The sequence below is a fragment of the Neofelis nebulosa genome, chromosome 7, assembly GCF_028018385.1.
Source record: "Neofelis nebulosa isolate mNeoNeb1 chromosome 7, mNeoNeb1.pri, whole genome shotgun sequence".
Classification (NCBI taxonomy): Eukaryota; Metazoa; Chordata; class Mammalia; order Carnivora; family Felidae; genus Neofelis; species Neofelis nebulosa.
Window position 1 is genome coordinate 44,797,974 of NC_080788.1, and position 21,334 is coordinate 44,819,307.

The 21,334-nt window shown below is 41.1% G+C and overlaps 1 protein-coding gene across 2 annotated transcripts in view; it reads left to right on the forward strand.

Annotated features, from left to right (window-relative positions):
• Positions 1–21,334, forward strand: part of RORA (RAR related orphan receptor A) — a 722,505-nt gene that overhangs the window by 528,021 nt on the left and 173,150 nt on the right. For both annotated transcript variants that reach the window (XM_058740658.1, XM_058740659.1), the window contains exon 2: positions 5,589–5,618. In XM_058740658.1, the coding sequence (XP_058596641.1) occupies positions 5,589–5,618 (30 nt within the window). The remainder of the gene's footprint in view (positions 1–5,588; positions 5,619–21,334) is intronic.

Below are 21,334 nucleotides of genomic sequence, written 5' to 3' on the forward strand. Positions count from 1 at the left end.
GGCTGAATAATAGCAAAGTGGCAAAGGGACATCTCTATAATTAGGGACCTGTCTAGAATGCAGGGCCTCTGGAAATGTTAGTTTAAAAATTGGCATGTCTGGGGAATAAGAAAGATGCCATTTCTTACCAAAAAAAAAAAGTTAAAGTAAACTTGGTACCCAGACAATTGCCTAGAAACCAGGAGACAATAAGAAGTCCATCAAGGAAGTTAATTGGTCCAAGATTTGGCACTGATTGGAAATATCAGATTACATTCCTAAAGTGCTCTGCTCTGTGATAGCTATAACTCTGAAACTACTGATAACCATGACAGTGATAAATTTGTGGTATTTTCATGACATTTGCTTTGCTTTACTTTGAAGCATGGTTGGCTAAATAGAGTCAGGCACTCTTGCTGTATTAGAAGCCCTACTTTGAGTAGAGTGTTCGTAGAGATTTTTCCTCTTAATTTTAAGGGTATTAATTGACAATTTAAAACTGATGTCATGTTGTTAAATTAAAAATTACTCTTAAAGCGTCACCTAGAAATGTTTCTCTTCTCTTCTCTTCTCTCTCTCTCTCTCTCTCTCTGTATACATATATATATATATATATATATATATATATATATATATATATATATGATCTGGGTGAAATATAAGGAGTCTTGCAACTTTATCAAAGGTACCATTTTTCTGTAGCCCAGATAATTTTAAAATATCACCCAAAAGAAGTGTAGCTTTTACTTATATAACCTTTTGTGGGTACTGCCTTCTTTCTTCTTTGGTTTTTAAAGGCAAAAAGAAAAAAGTTTCAGGGGGTTACCTTTGATTGTGAGCTACATTAGATTTTTGTACAGTGAGAAATAGATCTGGAAGCCTGTTGCTTAGAAAGAGGAGGCTTGGTTTGAGAGCTAGAAAGCAGGGCAAGGAGCCACGGATCGATGAACTAGACAGGAAATTAAGAAACCATGCAGTGCAACTATCTCATTCTACAGATGAGAAAACTAAGGCCCAGAGAGATGTTGAGTGACTTGCCCAAATCAACCAATGAGTTCACTGTTGGCTCAGGGTAGTGACTCTCCCACAGCTCCGTGAAGTTGCAGTCTCTGTAGAGATCACTACTCTGCCCGGTGGCCTGTTTGCAGATCTCAGTGGAAGGATCTTGGTGTTCTTCCCAGTCACTTGGAAGCGAATCAAAACCTTCACAACAGCTGGACTCTGTGTGACACCCTTTGGTGGTGGTGATCAAAGTCCTCTGCCTGCACTAAACAGCAGCACACTTAGCACACTTGCCAATGAGCAAGTATCTTCCCTAGATTTCAGAGAGTGAAGAGTCCAGGGGATTTCAGGGTCTAGAATAGCACACACTTACTTTGAGGAACTCTCCTCCAACAAATATGAATGTTCAAGTCAGAGCACTGGGTCTGAAAAACAGAATCCTAGGCCGTAAGTCAGTGTGAAACCCAGGGACATCAGGATAGCTAGGACATAGCTTTCAGTAGAACATTCTGATTCTGCTTTGTGAAAATAAGACCGTGTGTGCCCCACCCTTTTAACATTCTTATTATGCTTCCCAGTTTGGAAAGCTCTTTGACATCCTTATATCTTTTTTTTTTTTTTTTGGTAATGTTTATTTATTTTGAGAGAGACAGAGCACAAGTCGGGGAGGGGCAAAGAGGGAAGGAGACACAGAATCCAAAGCAGGCTCCAGGCTCTGAGCTGTCAGCACAGAGCCCGACGCGGGGCTTGAACCCATGAACCATGAGATCATGACCTGAGCTGAAGTCAAACGCTCAACCGACTGAGCCACCCAGGCACCCTGACATTCTTATTTCCTTTTAGTTTTCACAACAACCTTTTGAATATTATTATGATTATATACAGTTGTAAATTCAGCCCAGAGAAGTTAAGTCACTTGGCCAAGGTCTCTCAGCCAAGAAGCAGAAAGTGTATGGGCTATGAATGCAAGCTCAGGTCAGCAAGACTCCAAATCTAGTTATCTTAAGAGCTGCCTTTAAAAAGTCAATTCTTTTCTACTCCGGGGTAGAATTAGAGCAGTTTGCCTACTAAATACTCATGAAATTTATCTTTGGAAAACCAGTTCTCCAACAATTCATTATTCAGAGCTGCTACTCCCACTGCTGCTGGTTACGTTAGGTTTGGATCTGCTTAAGGACAAAAATGGGCAATTTTTGTGATCTGTGATCTGTGATCTCATTAAGGAGGCACTTTCTGTCAAGAAAGGCAGGAATCTTGCAACCTCTGGGGAAATGAGAAGAAAAAGGGAAGACCCACCTCACCCCCACTGAAGGGTGAAGAAAATGGCTGCTGGTCGAAAACCAGGGTATACGGGCCTCTCTGTTTGAGGACCTCCTTCACCCAAGCCCTGGTGGGGCTTCCTGGTTGAGAAAAGACTAAAGGACAGGGGCCCTGTAGGTTTAAATCATTTACAGAGCTGACTGCTGAGTGGTATGGTCCTGGGTGTAAATCTTTTTTTGAATATTTTACTCTTGAGAGGCACTGTCTGTACCAGGGTTTGTTTCTGGGTTTGTTTTTGTTTTTGTTTTTTTAGTTTTAACTTTTATTTATTTTATTTTTTATATATATAATTTAGTGTCAAATTGGTTTCCATACAACACCAAATGGTCATCCCAACAGGTGCCCTCCTCAGTGCCCATCACCCACTCTCCCCTCTCCCCCACCCCCTATCAACCAACCTTCAGTTCTCTTCAGATCATATAAATCTTTTGCCTTGTACCAGGGTTTTTAAATATGAGCCATGGATACATTTCCAGAAGGATATTAACTTCCCACAGAAAGCTTTTTATTGTGCTACTTAAACTTCCCTGAGCCTCATTTGACCCATCTGTGAAATGAAGATATTTTACGGTTTTGGTTTTGTTTTTTTTTTTTACACTTCTGTGGAGTCAGTTGCTATGAAATACTAGAGCTTCTATAGAGAAAGGAGCCGCACAAATTCGAGATGTTAGTGCGATCACCAATGTTATTTTTCAGGATAGGAGGAGGAGGGGAATGCCAGTAAACTTTCTCATCATTCCATTAAATTTATCTTTTGAATGTTCACGTTGTTTTCATTTCTTTACTTTTTTTGGATAATAGAATTTTGTCTTCATAAAGGCTATTAAGTAAAAAAAAAAAAAAAAATTAAATGATATGTATAGTCCAGTCTTGTAACTAGCAGTAATGCACTTTTTATTAAAATTTTGCAGGGCGCCTGGGTGGCTCGTTCAGTTAAGCGTTCAATTCTTAATTTCAGCTCAGGTCATGATCTCACAGTCGTGAGATTGAGCCCCGACTTGGCCTCTGAGCTGAGCATGGAGCCTGCTTAAGATTCTGTCTGTCTGTCTGTCTGTCTCTCTCTCTCTGCCCCCTCTCCCTCCTTCACGTGTATGCACTCAACTCTCTCTCTCTCTCTCTCTCTCTCTCAAAAAAGAAAAAGAAAAACATTGCTTTCACAAGAGGGGTATGTTTTTAAGCCTTTCCCCATGAAAATGTACTATTAATTTATTGTTATGTTCTTCACTGTAGGTAAGAGATATAATTTATGTTTTATTTGTATGGATTAGCGTTGCCAGATAAAATACAAGATCCCCAGTGAAATTTGAATTTCAAATATACAATGAAGGAGAATCCAAAATGCAAATTGAACTGGCATCCTGTGTTTTATCTATTAAATCTGGCAACTTGTCTGTAGGTATATCCCCCAGTTCATTATATTGGTAGCGCTCAGTGGCAGCTAATCAAACTGAGGGCCCGTGTCGCTACTGATGCTGGGGTCATGCTTTCTCCTGGAGACAGGTGTGAGTAGTTTTAGCTCTGTGCCACCGCGATCCCAAAGATCAGGTGGCTTTCCTGGAAAGATTTTCAGAATCTATTATCAACGTAATCATCATGAAAATATTTGATGAGAGCCCTGCATCACGCTGTATAATAAATTTAAGTAGAAAAGTCAAACCAGTGGTATTTTCATCAGGGCTTTGGATGTCAGGAGAAAATAGTTCCACACTCAGCGAATATAGATAGGTCTGTTTGGGGCTGTGTTAAATCCAATTGTGTGGAGGTTCTGAATAATCAGGAGTGACAGCATAAGCACTTTCTCTTCAAAGTGATTTTACAGAAAGCATTATTTCCTAAGGAAAGTACACATATAGCCCTCATAATGCTGAAAGAGCACTAATGTATCAATTTATTGGTGCTGGTGTCATGAGCCGGAGTTGCAAATTGTATTCAGATTTTCAACTTCACTCGCAGTTGCTGTTGGGGGAAGTTCCCTTCCCATGATAAAGCTTATTTCAAAAAAATTCTGGAACATTTTTGTAGTTCCCATGTGAGAGAGCCTTCAAGGCTCCTCACAGAAGGTTCTAACTTCACTTTGAGAAGCCAACTCAAACATGATGAAAAACAATGGTTTAGTTTTCCTCAATAAAAAGGGGGGGAAAAAAGAATTCGAGTTGGGCTATGTAATTTCAGCTTCCCTAAATAAGCCCTTTGGAAAGTTGTGGGGGGAGCAAGCGTGTGATTTTGGTCTTGGCACACAACTTTGGAACTAACTTTTTTTTTTTTTTACGTCTACCATGGATTTTCATAACGGATTTCTTCCCTGTACGATTTGTTCCATAGCTAAGTAATGGGTCTGATGTGGATGCCAAATTTTTCAACAACTTTTACTTTCCAGAGGAGGGTTAAATAGTTCTCTTAATAACTTGAAAGAAAAAAAATGTCAAGGTTTACCACAGTTCTTAGTCACAGGCTAAACGTTTTCAAGAGTTGTATTACTTTGAGCTATTTAGTCTCAAGATCTCCCCCAAGAAGAACAGAGTGTAAGGAGTTCAAAATGGAGTCCTTCTGAAACAGAGATAGCGCTGTTTGCACTGAAGCATTCGTTCGTGTTATCTTGATGTGGTCTTATGTGCTGAATCTTGCTTAGCCCCGTTCATCTGTCACCTGCTCTCCGTAAATCATCTTGGAAGCATCCAGGGTGCTGACTCATGAATCCCTCGTGTTTTCATACAGTTTGTGTTCATTTTGGTGCCGTTCACGGAGCAGCAGCAGTTATTCCCCTTCTGACTTTAATGAGTATGGACAGATAGGTACATTTTGTGGAGGTTTTTCCTTCCCATAAGAAGTTATGCTTCATGTGAGCCGGCAGAGTCGTTTTCATTAAAAAGTAAACACAGAATCAATGGCCATAGCAAATTAATTGCTCTGGCGCTCAGCTCACTCTTGTCTGAGTAGGTTGGCATCACTCTCTCGTGCCTCAAATCTTCCCCACTCCGCCTATAAACGCCGTCATCTCCCCTATTTAAAATGAAAACTGAGAGTCTTCTCTCACCCTGTTTAATTACTGTCCACGCTGCTGCTTTTTACCACAGAAAATCAGTAGGCGATGCTGGCCGTGCCTGTCATCCACGGATCTGTTGTTCTGGGGTAGGGTCCAGTGCCACTGGCAGCCAAGATTAAGACCGATCCTGCCTCTGCATCGCTGTCTCAACAAATGCGTTCCTGGGTACACTGTGAATGATGTGCGTCTCAAGAAGTACACACGGGACGCTTTCTTACCTTTGTCATTGTTTCTTCTCTTCTAGGTATCTCAGTAACGAAGAAGACGCATACATGTAAGTAATGCCTTTTTTTTAACCCAAAGTTTCTGAAGAGTTGGAATTCGCATATGTCTGGCTGCTGTGACCCTTCAAGTATAAACTAATGTTTCAGCTGTGATCCATGGTCAACAGAGGTCATACTTCTCTACCTGTAGTGGTCGGAAGTGGTACATCTCCACCTGTTTGTACTGAGTGTGTGTTCAAGAGAGTCTAGACATGGTCTGATGAATTCTAGTGATTCAAGTCATTAGTCTTCAGAAAAATCATCAAACCTAGTCAGGAGGATCAATTAATTACTTACTGATCACCCCTATTCTGGATCCTTCCACTGGTATGTTTCTAGGAAACATCACCTTGATTTCTTTTAAACTTTGGTCTCCTTTTCCTCACCACTAGTTCACGATTTAGGCCGTTTTGTACTTGTGTCTGTGGAGCAGAGGTACTGACTGGGAATATAGGTGCTGTCGCTCGACCATGAGTGTGGCCCATGAGGGCCCTGGTAAATGGCATTGGTAGTTTGATGTGGAAATGTGCGCTGGAATTACACTCTGTATTCATCCCCACTTCTCAGGTTCAACTGCTTTCATCAATTGCCTTCATTCGAACTACACCATAAGTTTACAAACTCACGTCAATGTAAAGTGTTGTGATTTTGCAATCCGAGCAATAATGTTTGACTGTGCTTTGAACCTCAGGATGAAACTAATCCGTCATTGATGCAGGCAGTCAACTTTCACTGTACTTGACCAGCATACTTAGACTTTGAATTAATAGTGTCATCAGAATTAGATAACTATTTTAGACCACAGATATGTGCTACCCATGAGATGTGCTTGGGCATCCTTCTAAGGCAAGCTGTGGAGATATTTATGGCACAATTTAGGGCCGACAAAGATGTGTCCCCAAATATTTCCTAATTACGCTTTTAAAATTTTTGGTTTCATGTGAAACATTTGGGGGAAAAAATCTGTGTAACATCAAAGTAGTTTATCTTGTGCCTCAGTTGATTCTTGAAATCTGCTCTTGGGTTTGTCTGTCTGTCTATCTGTATTTGTAGCAAACAAAAAAAGCAAAACAAAACAAAACAAAAACAAACAAACAAAAGAACACCCCACCAAATTCGATGGTTGCCTGACTCTTAGGGCCCAGTCCTGCAGTCTCTCCACGTGGCTCTCCCATGGGCTTCAATGGAATTTTGTCTGAGGAAAGATGTAAAGGTCGGGTCCGTAATGGACACATGATCAGGACAGCACCTCCATCTCTCAATGCACAGTTCCAGTTGGCTGTCCCTCCATCACGGTAGTCTGTGGCCCTTAGCTTTTTGGGGGTTGTTTTGTCGTCGTTGTTGTTGTTGTTCTTGCTGTTGTCGGTGCATAATTGAGCTCATGATGACTGAGAGATTGACAGTGCAGGAGACTGAAGTCCTCTGTATATCCGCAGGGCAGGCATGGTACAGAGCGCTTCCTTGCACAGCCTTGCCCATGAGCTCGTCCCTGGCCTGGAGGGACCCACTCTAGAGGTGGTAAGTAATTCAGTCTTTCTGCTAGCTCAGTCCTGGGCCTCTCCCGAACAGGAGCGGATGATTATGCCTACTGTTTATGGTGGTTTGGGGTATGGACTCCTGGCCACCTGGCAATACACAGAAAGTCACTGACTATTTGCATTATGACTTGGCTCTTGAATAAGTGGATAAAACCACTAGTTGAACTCCATTGGATACAAAGAGTGCTCCTCAATAAGACAGAGACCAGAGATGTTAGTAACTATATAGACCATCCATCCATGAGGACCTTCAAGGAATTGTCATCCCTGAGACTAATTTCATTTGGCCTATTGCAGAAACAATAACTTGTGGTCACATTTAAAATCATAGAAAGATTTGGATGACAGCATGAGATTGGTGGCTAGTAAAGAAAAACTGGTGTTCCAGGAAGAGGGAATAGAACCAGGTTGGCCCTGCAACAAAGGCTTAACCAACTCCATCAGCTATACCTGCTTTAAAACAAAATCAAGATGTAGCCAGAGTGTGTAGATTTTGACTGCCTTTCTAACTATGGAAAACAGCAGGAAAAGTCTTAGGCATTAAGCATAAAATAAATGTAGAGAGACTTAAAATAAAGCTCGCTTTATGTAATTTAAATATTAAATTGACCCAAAGAGATCAGAAATCATCTTAGTTTTTGTTTGGTGTTTACTTTGATGATTGAGGGGAGAGGGCCCACGATAAAACAGATCAATGACGACTTGAGAAGAATAGCATCTGAGCAGACAGTTGACACAAGACTTTGCACATGCCAAGGAGAAATTGAATTGTCCAAGCTGGCGTGTTAGTGAAAGTCTTCTATGCCACTTAAATGTGGAGATTGTTTTTGTCACCCAACTCAGCAGACAACCCATCATGTTTCTGATCTTAGCATCTCTACAGGGCCTACAACTTGTGAGGGGGAAGAAAATCAATCAGTTCTTTCTCCAATAACAGTCACCCAAATGACTTCTTCTTTAGCATCTGTCGGATTTTTCTTGAAAACTGAACTGTCCTAACTTGCCTATAAGTTTTCCTAAGATGTTAAATTCCAGCTCCTCTTAAATCATCTTGACATCTGTTCTTCAAAAAGTTTCACTATCAGTGAACTATATGAATTCATTTTTGTACTGTCTCAAGACTTCCATTTTTAGCCAGTGTTCTGGAAACCCTGGTCAGGGCTTGACTACATAATCATCGACAGCTGAAGTCACCCCACATTAGCAATTTCAGTCTGGGTTTCCTAACTGCCCTCACAGAGAGATGGTTCAACTTACAAATTAACATGTACAGTTGCAGAATATATTATCAGACTAGAGTGTCAGCTCACAGGTACACCAGTCAGAGGTGCGAGAACTGCAAAATGAACCTGAGTAGATGTGACACCTGATCATATTTTAGGCCACCTTGTTATCTGGAAAGCATAGACATTGCTTCTTTAAAAAAATAAATAAATAAATAAAAGTGCTTTGGGTGAGTTGAGCCAGAAAGTCCCAGGAAGGAAAATCTGATTATTAGCTTCAGAGGAATTCACAAGCGGGGTGTTTGGAGAACTCAAATTCTCCTGAATTCTCGAGAAAGGCACTGGTGGTGTTTGTCATTAACTTTACTTGGCCGGTGGGAGAAGGCAAAGTTTTGGGCCTTCTAGTACTAAGTCATCATGACCAAACTGGTCAAAGAAGGCTTTCATTTGTGATATTCTGCAATTGTTGATAGGAAATGTTGCTGTCGGTTTTGGTATGTGAACAGAAAAGGAAGTGTTTACTTGTGAGGTAGGGATATATCAGATAAGTTTTACACCCTGTTGTAGAATTTCAGTTTAATCTTTGTGGTGATTATATATAGCACCTGTGTTTGGTTGGACACTTTAAAGATTGGTTTTACTTCGGTATTTCACAAGTTTGTTTTGGTCTCTTTCCTGCTGAAATCGTACCATGTTGGGGAAGTATCTTTTTCATGGCATCAGCTGCTGTTTTGGATTTTATTTGCCAAGGACAACCGGTCATTTGCCCCTGGCTTTTTAATCTAAATCTACCTGGATAGTTCTGCCTACACTAAAATTATAGAAGATGGCAAATTTGGAGGTGAAAAAGTAAAAGAAAAATGCAACAGATGATCTTAGTTGTATCGAGCTGCTAGGAAGTTGAGCATCATGGAGTCAGGAACCTAAGGGAATTTATCAGCCAATCACCACAACGCAGACCCAAAAGACACCAGGTAGGCTCCTGGATGGTTTACAGAGCAACAGATGATTGTGACTTCTTCCTGTTCTCATTCATGTTTATATTCTTTATTCTTCCTGTTGAAGTCTGTTCTGCTTGCTTTCTTCCCTCAGGATCAGGCACTTACAGTCACATGAAAATTGCAGGGGACTCGGTGAGCAGTCAGAAAAATGTATCTGTTTAATCTGAATTCATGTCAGTTTTCCCCAATAAATAGCAAAATAAAATATGCTTCTGAATCTTCTGAAATATTTCAATTTTAACATGAATAGCCATTAAAGTTAATTGAGGACACTTTCCAATGTTTGCTTACGGTGGGCTAATACCTAACATATAAAATTAAAGTGCTATCTTATTTATAAAGAGATTCTAGCTCTCAATAGTAAAAATATTTTAGTACAAATCAGAATATTTCCTTGAGAAATAATCCTTTGTATCCGTAAAAAGAAAAAAAGTGTTTACCACAGTCATTTAAAGTGGAATAGGTTAATGTATTCACTTTTCACCCCTAGAGACTTGGCTTTGAATTTGACTCAGAGAAAATTAGTTTCGAGGCCTCAACCTCCTCTCCTTAGGCATTTGTTGATATCACAAAACCAACCCAACAATTTGTCACGATTGTTGCCATTTACTCAGGAGGTCCGAGAACTAAAATAACCTTATTTGCTCGTTTTCTTCTCTTGTCCTTGAGGCCATTCCTTTTGATTGTAGACTCTTAACGCCACCAAACTTGGGGCTCACCCATAGGATTTTCACAGTCCAGGAAAACTCAGCAACCATTCTTGGCAAAGCTTATGGAAGGTGCTTTGGTTATATAGTTAATAGGTTGCTGTGGCAACCCACGTGACTCAGGGTGTGACTCATAGTAAGTAGAATTTCAATTGCTGCTGGCAGGGTGTTTCATTAGGACAGGCCTGAAAAGAAGCCACACCGAAGTTCTCTTCGTAGGCTTTCATCCAGATTCCATCTACCCATTGAGAAAGAGAAAAGAGGATAACCCAGTGCTCACAAAGTAGCCAGAGGATTCATTTCTTAGCTTGCTGAGGCTACTCTCTGTCCCGGACATAAAGCTGGCTGGTACATGGTCAGAAGTAGATGCTGCCCTCATAGAGGGCTAACCAAACGGACAGCTGTTTACTGATTACCTGCTATGTGCTGACACGTTCTTTGCCCTCAAGGACCTCAAAGACCAGGCTGAAAGTGAGGATGGGGCGGGGGTGGGGTGAGTGGGCTTATATAGTCGCTGAAAACACAAACACCTCGTGTACCATTTGTAAAAGAGACAGCTCACAACTGGAAAGCAGACTGGTAGCTGGACGTGTGGGGGAGGAGAAAAGAATTCCATGATCCGGGATTCGGCTACTGTGATCCAAGCCTACAGAAGGATGAAAGGAAAGGGACAGATTTAACCCTGGGTGCTGAAGGCTCTCCCTGCTGCACATCTCCCATTCTTACCCAAAGTAACACCTGTTCAGTCCCTTCAAGATCATCCAGTTCAGGGAAGTAAAAATCCCTCGTCCTGCCTGAAAATGTTTGCCTTGTTTAGACTCAGCCTGTGTGGCTGTAGCCAACCCTGCCTGAGCTTAACAGGATTTCTGTCTCATCATATTAAGATATAAATGGACTGCACTTGGCCCTGCCACTCAGTTCTTCCAAGGTAGAAGATTTACATAGTCTGAAAACCCACGGTTCATTCCATTAAAAAAACAACAACAGAATGTTAGCTAAGTGTTTCCATCAGAGCATCCAGTTGACTCAAATTCGCTCTGTTCGTAGACATCAGATCCATGAATTGAATTTGGAAAAGTACTTGTGTTCGCATTTCATAACACAGGTTCACAAGGGTGTATTGAGATGGTGAGGTCACCGTAGGGGGAAGACACAAATGCCTAGCCTATCAGGTGCTAATATGTACTTGATAGATTATGTATTTAATAAACTCTGATACATGGTTGGGTTGATCTTTAAAGAAGGCTGGGTGTCTATCACAGAGTTTTGTGTTACTTTTGTTTCAGTCATGGCAATAATATGGAGTAGCAGTAAAAGTACCCGTAGATATAGTAACAGCAGGGTAGGAACTGCCACCCCTGGGGCACCTGGCTGACGCTCAATGGGTTGAGCGTCAGACTTCAGCTCAGGTCATGATCTCACAGTTTGTGAGTTCGAGCCCCACATCGGGCTCTGTGCTGTCAGCACGGAGCCTGTTTTGGATTCTCTCTCTCTCTCTCTCTCTCTCTCTCTCTCTCTTTCTCTCTTTCTCTCTTTCTCCCTCCCTCCCTCCCTGTCCCTCTCCCTCCCTCCCTCCCTGTCCCTCTCCCTCCCTCCCTCCCTCAAAAATAAATAAACATTAAAAAAGGAACTGCCACCCCTGAGCAATTAATTCTGATACTCCAGGTATTGTGTTTAGCACTTTATGTGCATTATCTCATTTAATCTTCTCATCACCTCCATGAGCTCTGTACCACATATGTCCCCAGCTTGTATGAGAAAATTTATCTGAGGGATCAGCAGCATAAAGGAGCAAAAAAACTTGCAAACTCATCCAGCTGGTGACAGGCAGAGCCGGGACGCAGAGAAGATTGAGTCCTCACACGCACAGAAATGCCACACCATTATCTCCAGTATCAGCATTAGGTAACGTCGTGGAACACTTACAAAGTGCTAGATGCTTTTCTGAGCACTTTGCACATGTTCGTTTATTTCATCTTTGCCACAACCTTGTGATGTACGTCTTGCTGCTACCCCACTCTCCAGGTAAAAACTGAGCCCCAGATGTCTCCAACTAGCTAGTATGTGATGGAACAGGATTAAAGCCACTCCACAGAGCCTAAATGCTCCTACAGTAACAGGGTAGACTTCTACTCTAGACTATAGCAAGAAAGCCAAGTGTAACAGCCATTCCTACAACTGATTCAGGTTCTTTAAACTTACAACTATTTTACCTGTAAAGGCTTCTAAGCTTGGTGAACGAACTGATGATAACAAAAAAGGTGGGGGGGGGGGGGAATGTTATTCCTTCTATATGAAAAAATTCATGTAAACAAAGCAGTGTGCATAAAACCATGCAGCCTTCTTACTTTAAAATGATCATTACTTCTCTTTTTAACAATCTAACCTAATTTGGCAAAGAACTGGCATCCACTTAATATCACTGTTTGTACAACTCAACTGATTCTGTAATAGTTCAAAATGGTTACTTTTGATTCTAAGATACTTATGTCCCCCACAATAATAGTAAAGTGTATTTCTTTTGGCATGAATCCATTTTTCACTGCAACTAAGTCTTTAATAATGGACCTTAATAACATACATAATAAATTTGTGCATTATTCTTTTGTCAGACCAACTGATAATTCATGTATAGCTTTCATTACCACTAAGAGGTAGCATGATTCAGGACACTGTGGTTTCCCTGAACCCTAACCAAAAACAAACAAAACCATGAAGGCAACAAGAATGCCCAGAGGGTTGAAATATGTATCAAAACCATCCATACGAGAATTAAATATCTAGGTTTTGAGTATGCTTATGCATACCTGAATTTAGAATTGGATTTATGGTTATATCAGCTTCTCTGTTTTTCGGGATCTGCATCCAAAGGAATAAAAACAGAGGAAAAACAGATGCCAATGTGTTTGAAATATGAAAAAAGTTATTGTTGTACATTAATTTCTTTATAAATTACACAAAATTTTTTGTAGCAACTCTGTCAGCTACTCTGCCAGGAAATTAGTTTATTTGTAGTCACATGGTCCCTTTTGATTGTAATTGATGCCTGTGTCTGCATATTATGGTAACTAAAGTTCTGATTTCCAACCTACCCAATTACCCTTTTTCCTGGGGCTTCCCAGGATTCCTTACAGTGGAATTTTCTCCACCTACTTCACCTTCACCTCTGAGTAAAGTTTGTCTATGTAGGAGTGATAGCTTTTCCCTTGTTTTACTTTGTTGATCTCCTAGGTAAAACTCCTAATGTCTTAAGTAGTTAACAGCCAAGCATAATGACTGGAAGGCATATTGAGGAGTAGAAAATGCTCGAGTGTGTAGGATTAAGCTTCAGATTCAGCAAAAGAGACTCCGTAAGTCTTTGCTTAAAATTTTGTTTTTTGGGGGCGCCTGGGTGGCTCAGTCAGTTAAGTATCCGACTTCGGCTCAGGTCATGATCTTGTGGATTGCCAGTCTGAGCCCCATGTCGGGCTCTGTGCTGACAGCTCCGAGCCTGGAGCCTGCTTCGGATTCTGTGTCCCCCCTCTGTCTCTGCTCCTCCCCCGCTCACACTCTGTCTCTCTCTCACTCTCAAAAATAAACATTTAAAAAATAAAAATAAAATAAAATAAATAAAATCTGTTTTTGTAGGAGAGAGGGAGGAAATTGTATGGTAGGTAACCCAGATACCTGTAATACTAAGATCTAAGGAAGAAAAGCTGGAAAGCAGACCACAGGCACGCCCTGTAGAAAGAGCATGGGGCTGGGGGTCAGACTGATCTTTTTAGCTTGGTATTTCCAACCCCTCTTCTGTGCCTAGCACTGTGTTAGGTATAGAAAGTTTAAGTCATAACCCTCACTCTCTAATAGCTTAGTCTGCATCTGAGGAGAAAGGGCAGACCTGTTTGAGCAACCTGGAGTAATGAAGGAATTGCAGGAAAATGCAGGGTTATGATGCAAGTCGGATTATCTGTATGCATTGGGGATGCTAGTAGTGAGCTGAGCTTGTTCTGGAATGGTAGCAATGATTAGGTGTTTGATCAGGTGGATCAAGGCAGGGAGGGGGGGCAGTGGAGGATGATTGTGTAGACCTGTCTGACTAGAATAGAGTATTAACAAGGAAAAGGAAGGACAAGAAGAACAGTGGTAAGGTTCTGGCTTTATCTCAGGACCAATGGGGAGCCACAGAATGTGTGTGAAAAATACACTGACCTTTAAATAATGCTTTTATTGCCACGGTCATTTAGTGAGCGTTACGTAAAGCAGACGTTCCATACTTCAGTCCCGTCTCCGAAATCAGACAGAATTCTCATCCTTAGATAGAGGTTCTTCTCTGGCCTTTCTTCTGATTAACTGTATAGCGGAAATGCTCATTGAGCAGGACAGATCTAGTCCGAAAAGAGAAGGCTGTTCTGATTATTAAAGAAAAAAGAGTGTTTTCTTTTTTCTCCATCTTCCCAGTTTCAAGGTCTAATTGTAAGACCAGTTCTTGCCATTTCATTGAAATCAGAGGAATGAAATAAGCCTAAAAAATATATGTGCACTTTGAATTGTGTGGCTGATGGTTCTCCTTGCTTTCTTTCGTTCCTACTGCTAATTGGATCCTACTGTAATACCAGGAGCCTATGTCTTTCCGACCCGTTATAACTCGACCATATGTAGCTTTGTAAAAATTTGAAGCCCAGGTTCCACATCTTGTTCACACCTTAGGCAGGCAAAGTAGACTGTATTGACTGTGACGTTTTCATCAGCACAAAGAATTCTCTCCCTCACACGGCTAGACAATACAAGAGGGTGATTGTACTTCCTTTTCTCTTTGTGGGTATTTCTTAATTTTCCAAGAATGAGTCTCTCTTGTTTCACTTAAAGAACAGTAAGATTCAGATGAAGCATTTTCATGAGCTGCATGTTCACAGAAGTCTTCAGGATATAATGAACTATAGCGCATTACCTTTTCTGTCTCTCTGAACGTGGTTATCTATCTTTTTGTGTCGACAAAACTGAAAAGTCACTTTCCCTCCCCAAGCTGGGGCATCGGGATAATTGATTGTTACCAGTCTCTGCTGTTAGTAGACAAGATAACACCAGTGCCTCTGGAGAACGGGTAAAAACTAAACTCTGTCCCCTGAGGCCAATGAAATCGCTGTTTGGTCCCTTGTGTGAAACTTCCTAATAACTTAACTGGGCAGCCTCTGGGTCCCTGGAGGGTTTCTCCACAAGAGTATTCCCTCTCTTTGTTAAGATTGCTTATTAAAAATGATTTTATAATGAAGTTGCCTCAAATAGCTGCTCTTTTCCTGGTTGTCCTTGAAGCTGTGGTGAAGAATCTTAGAGACAACTGTCTAGGGTTTTCCTCCTTGTTAAAAACTTCTCTCTTACCACTGTTACTCTTGATTTTTAAGGAGACAAAGTCTAACTGACACAAGTCCCTCTCCGGTTGATTATGTCGCTTAAAACCCTGTGCAAGGCACTATTGGTAGTTAAGCTTGTCATTTGGGCTCAGGAATCGAATTGATCTACATGGACGGAGGACATTTAAGTCTGCAGTGGGAACAAGGCTGTCGGGCTTCCCCGGAAGAGCAGTGGCTGGGGAATGCTCTTGCTAACTCTGCCCCTGACTCCATCACAACAATGATATCCAATTATTTTCTCTCTTTGGTCCTAGATTTCTCCTATCTGCAAACTAACCAGTTTCCTGCCATGAGGAACTGTCATGAAGAGGGATCAAATAATAATAAAAAAAAATTAGTAGTGCATTCTTTTCTATCCATGCTCTGTATAAGTTCAAAGACTTCTAATAAATGTAGGCAATTGGAAGAATCAGGGTGTTGTTGTGGTTGTTGTTGTTGTTGTTGTTGTTGCCGTCCACATCATCGGCTTGGCTCTTTGGCTTGAAGAGGCTTCAGTATGCTGGTGTATTTAATATGAAGAAAGATAAAGCAGATGTCAATAGGGCTTACCATTGGGAACATCTACTTCAGACTTGGTAGATGTCCAATGGCCAGGTGGACTCAGGAAACAGCAAACCATATAAAGTTGTTAGTGACAGATGCCGCTTGAAATATTTTTCTAACTCGAAAGCTTGTCAGGCGGTAGGTAAATCTACAGAGCAGAGTGTTCAAGATGCAGGTCGGCCCTCCTTTGGCTTTGTGAGTACAGTACATCACCAAGAGTCAGAGGGACCATCGTGAGTCTTTTAGCCAGGTGACTCAGGAAACGGCAAACCATATAAAGTTGTTAGTGACAGATGCCGCTTGAAATATTTTTCTAACTCGAAAGCTTGTCAGGCGGTAGGTAAATCTACAGAGCAGAGTGTTCAAGATGCAGGTCGGCCTTCCTTTGGCTTTGTGAGTACAGTACATCACCAAGAGTCAGAGGGACCATCGTGAGTCTTTTAGCGGAGAGATCAGTGTGGTCCAGTTGTGCTAAGAATTACTGTGCGCTAAGCTGTGCTAAGAACATGCCTTGGCTAAACTCTATCCTCTAAGACCAGGTGTGTTAGAAAATACTGTCTTTGTACTCAGCAAGTCCTGTTCCCTCCTTTCTCAAATAAAAAGAAGAAAAGAAAAAGAAAACCGATGACCTGCTCTGGATTCCCATTGCCAGCAGGATCTTCTCATTCCCCCTCCTTAATAACCTCGTAGGGCTTTCCGTTGCCTCGGGAGTCTACACTTCTTAGTATGGCTCTCAAGGGCTTTAGCAATCTGATCTTAATATTTCCACCGCTCCTTCCTTGCCTTGTAGGCTGGCAGTTTCTGCCATCCTCGGTGACCAGTTTCTACACGACTGTACAGGGGGCATACCTCAGTGCCTTTGCTTCTGTTGTATCTTGTTTGTCCTGGAATGTCCTGCACCAACTGCTGCACCTGTAGAATTCTTATTGCTCCACCAAAGGCCAATACAAATAGCATCTGCCATGGAAAGCCTTCTCCAACCCCCACCCTCTTTGTTAAACTATTAACTGCAGCTTCTCTGCTCCCACAGTACATTATTAAGATGGCAGTACAGAAAGTATATTGTAAATTGTTGTTGTTTATGTAGCTTTGTCCTAGATATGGTTTAATTATCTTTATATCCCTTAGGCTTAGCAGAAAGATTGGTATCTACTATGTGTTCATTTAATATCTGTATATTTTAAATAAGCATGTGTGTGTCTGTGTGTGTGTGTACAGACACAACATTATGACCTCCCGTTCTTCTTGCACATTTGAGGCTAGGGAAGAATAATGATCTTTTCGTTATTAACAGCTGAAAGGAAGAACAGATATTTAATATTTGAAATTGTATTGTGAGATTCGTACTATATTATTTTGGAAACCAATACTGCAACTCAAAGGGCTTCTTGATGTCTGGCAACTTACCATACGTATCTCGAGTCTCAGTTCTAGCACTGCTCGCTTCAAAGTTTTGGTTTCTTTTGTTAATATTTAAGTCAGAATCTCATCCAGAAGGCTTAAAAGTACTTATTTTTATTCTAAGATGAAAAACATGTTACTTTTCTGAGTGACCTCTTAAGCACCATTTGTTTGCATTATCAATACAAGATTTTATAAACCAGATGATCAACTCTATAGAGTACAAAGTAAAGAGTCATTTTCACTTACCTTTGGCATCTATTTAAAGGCAGAGGAGGGGTGCCTGGGTGGCTCAGTCGGTTGAGCGTCCGACTTCGGCTCAGGTCATGATCTCACAGCTCGTGAGTTCAAACCCCATGTTGGGCTCTGTGCTGACAGCTCAGAGCCTGGAGTTTGCTTCGGATTCTGTGTCTCCCTCTTTCGCTGTGCCCCTCCCTCATTCATGTTCTGTCTCTCTCTCAAGAATAAATAAAACATTAATAAATAAATAAATAAATAAATAAATAAATAAATAAATAAAGGCAGAGGAGAAAACATATCTTTGAGAGCAAAGCATTGGCCGTTCTTTCCACCCATGGAGAGAGTACCTTCTATCAAGGAAAATATCCTACGTTTGTCTGATCTATAGAGGGAAAAGCGATCCTAATGTGTTAAACAATTTGGGAAGTGGATGTCTTGATAATCTTAGATTATTCACTGAGTCTTAAGGTAAATTCCAGAAGTAAATGGCATTTATTTGTTCAAAGTCCAAACACGTGACATTGCTATGTTTGTCTGCCCTGGAATGTAAGTATGTTTCCTTAGCTTCGCAGGGACCAATGATTTCACAACGCTGGCCCTCTTCAGAAGTAGCTGCACACAACCATGCTTTCCGTCTGCTCTTCCTTGCAATCCTCTGCCTTTTCAGCTTTCTGAGCAGCTTCCTCACTTCTTTTGTTTGTAACTCTTTCTGGAGTCCAAACAAGAGGAGCCAAATCATCCCCTGCAGTATCAATTCCTTGAGTGGAAACCTTGCTTTGTAAATGAGAGGGTGAGATGTGACCCAATAACAGAGTCTATTTTTATTTTAATTTTAATTTATTTCCTGGTGGCCCTTTATGCCTCCTTAGGCGATGACCTAACCAATTCTATCTTAACACTGATTTTTTTGTTTCTTCCAAGGTCAAAAAGCACGTTGGAATCATTATGACAGGAGAGTAAATGTTTTCTTGCCTCTAATGGAAAGTCCATCTCTTCATATGAAATGTAAAGTCTGGTTTTTGCAGCTTTACGAAGCGCAGCCTTTCTCTCGTGAGGCTTCTATTAGCAAGCTAACAGAGAACGGGGGGAAGAAAGATCTTTGATTTTTGATGGAAACACCATCTCTTGTAATCTCTTTCATCCGTCTCCTTTCTCAGATGGGAGTCTTTAATAACGCAGCCAAAGGAGCTGTCTTCATTTTGTGCTGCAGTTTCACATAGCAAAGTGCAAGCAAAAGTCAAAACTGTCCTAGAAGGCGCTCAACCTGTGGTTTTCCAGGTTGGAAAAGGGAAAGCTGTTACACCATCACACGTAGACATGTGTCCCCATACTACCCCCCCCCACACCGCCCCCCACCAAAAAAAAAAAAAAAAGTTCTGGCTGTTAGCTCTAAATCAAAGAACTTTCCATGGCCTGATTTGTGGAAGTTACCTAATCCTACCTATAATTGGGGTGATTTGAGAGATGGGAAAGTGTTCTCATTTTCATTATGGGAGTCGCTGGGGGACAGTGTCATTGAGAAGAATATGTTCTTTTTGCCCTAAATTGCTTTACCTGAGATGCTATTGGTATGTTTCACTTAAGTTACATTTCTAATGAACAAAATGACCAGTATGGGTCCCTTTCTCAGAGACTCTACTAGTGCTTAAGCTAGTCTTTAATGCTCAGTGAGCTTTCCTACATTCCATCTCAGAGTTTTACTCCTAAGGAAAAATTCTAGAGGGTTGAGTTAATATGCCCCTGGAACACAGAAGAGTCAGCTTCTAACATTCTGCGTATGGTCGAAGGATCTACATACTGTCCATGATTCGTCTATGTTATACAATGGTAATACCTCATCATAAAGTTTTTTACATTGTATGATCGCCATTGAGTGAACTCACCTTGTAATGCCAGACTTTGGAAACTTCTGGAACCAACCCTCTTGGCACAGAGGCTGGGCTGGATCTACCCCACAGTGAATAAAGTGAAGTTCTCCCATAGTCTCATCTAAAATTCACAATTTCTCCCAGCTTGTCACCCCTACCATTAAATAAATTGGGCTGAGATTGGGTTCCCCAGAGAGTAGACTCTGAGATTTGCATAGAGGAAGTTGATCAGGGAGTGCTTCTAGGAACAACACCTGTGAGGGGTGAAGGACGCTGCATTGGGCAGGAGAAACTGAACTGTCATGCATTTGTAGCCTGAGTTTAGCAGATGCAGCAGGGAGATGAGAAGCAGGGGTAACCCTTGAGAGATGTCCTAAATCGAGGCGAGGAGGCTGGATATTTTACCCTGCATCACCCAGCCACCGGATGCCAGCTGCCCACAGGATAAGACATAATATTGGGCAAGGCAGCTCCCTTTAGCTAAAAGCAAGTCTCAGTTGTGAGCCACTGACAGTCAACACTCAAGGCCCCCAAGGAGAATAAGGATCTCAGTCCTGGTGGCAGCAAAGGATTTGGGTGGCATGCCACAGTATCATTATACAGGGGCCAAAAAAGACATTGAATTTCACTTTTGGGGAAAAATGTTTCCTGTGTTTGAAATGACACACATTTTATTGCTTAGCTAGGATGTAAACTAATAAAAATATATGCTTGGCCTCAGCATTATGGTATACCAGAATTGCAAATGCTGAAGAAAAAAATAGTATTTTTTTTCTGTTGAATAATATTCTTCGTTAGAATTTCTGGTCCTGGATGTGTGCGTTATAAATCATATGTTTGTGCAATTTCACGTAATGTTTTATTTTTCCACACATGGACATTCCAGAGAGTTAACACATTTTTCTCAATTATAAAAATAAATAACACATTTCCAACTCTTTTGGCTCATGTAAAATGAATTCATATAGGAATAAAGAGAATGCTTACAAAGAACTAGTTATACATATTACCTGTTACTTTTTGGATTTTGACAAGTCTACTGTCTTACATTTGAGGTACAGTATCTAAGTATATTGCAGGGCCTATTTGCGTATATAGTATCTCTCTTTTTATGAAATTCCACCCTCGTTTTGCCTGTTAGCAACTACTTGCAGGATTAAGCTGGAGATTAGTGGTGGCTGCAAAGATGAGAACCATCATGAGCCAATAATCCCATCCCCCAACTATTGCCTTCTAAGAAAAAGCTTCTCAGTAGTAATTAGTGATAAAGTACAGAATGAGTTTTTGTTTCATTCCTCAGAATTTTCACATAAACTCTGATTTAGTGAAATTTGACTTCAATTTTAATTCTGAGAATAAGAGATCCCAGGGGCGCCTGGGTGGCTCAGTCGGTTGGGCATCCGACTTCGGCTCAGGTCATGATCTCACAGTCTGTGAGTTTGAGCCCCGCGTCAGGCTCTGTGCTCACAGCTCAGAGCCTGGAGCCTGCTTTGGAGTCTGTGTCTCCCTCTCTCTCTGCCCCTCCCCTGCTCATGCTCTGTTTCTCTCTGTCTCAAAAATAAATAAAAACATTTTAAAATTTTTTTAAAAAAGAAAAGAATAAGAGATCCCAATATGAGAAAAAGCAATACAAACTGTGTTCGTGGAGTACTGTAGAAAGAACTGAGTGTTTCCACTCTTTCCACCTTGTTTCAAAATACATCTCCCAATACCAACGCCAACGTTCTAAAGCTCCAAATTTTTCTTCATGGAATTGCCATAGTTTAGAATACCCCTCTTCCCTCCAGAACCAGAAGCTTGAGACACCTTGCAGATCTGA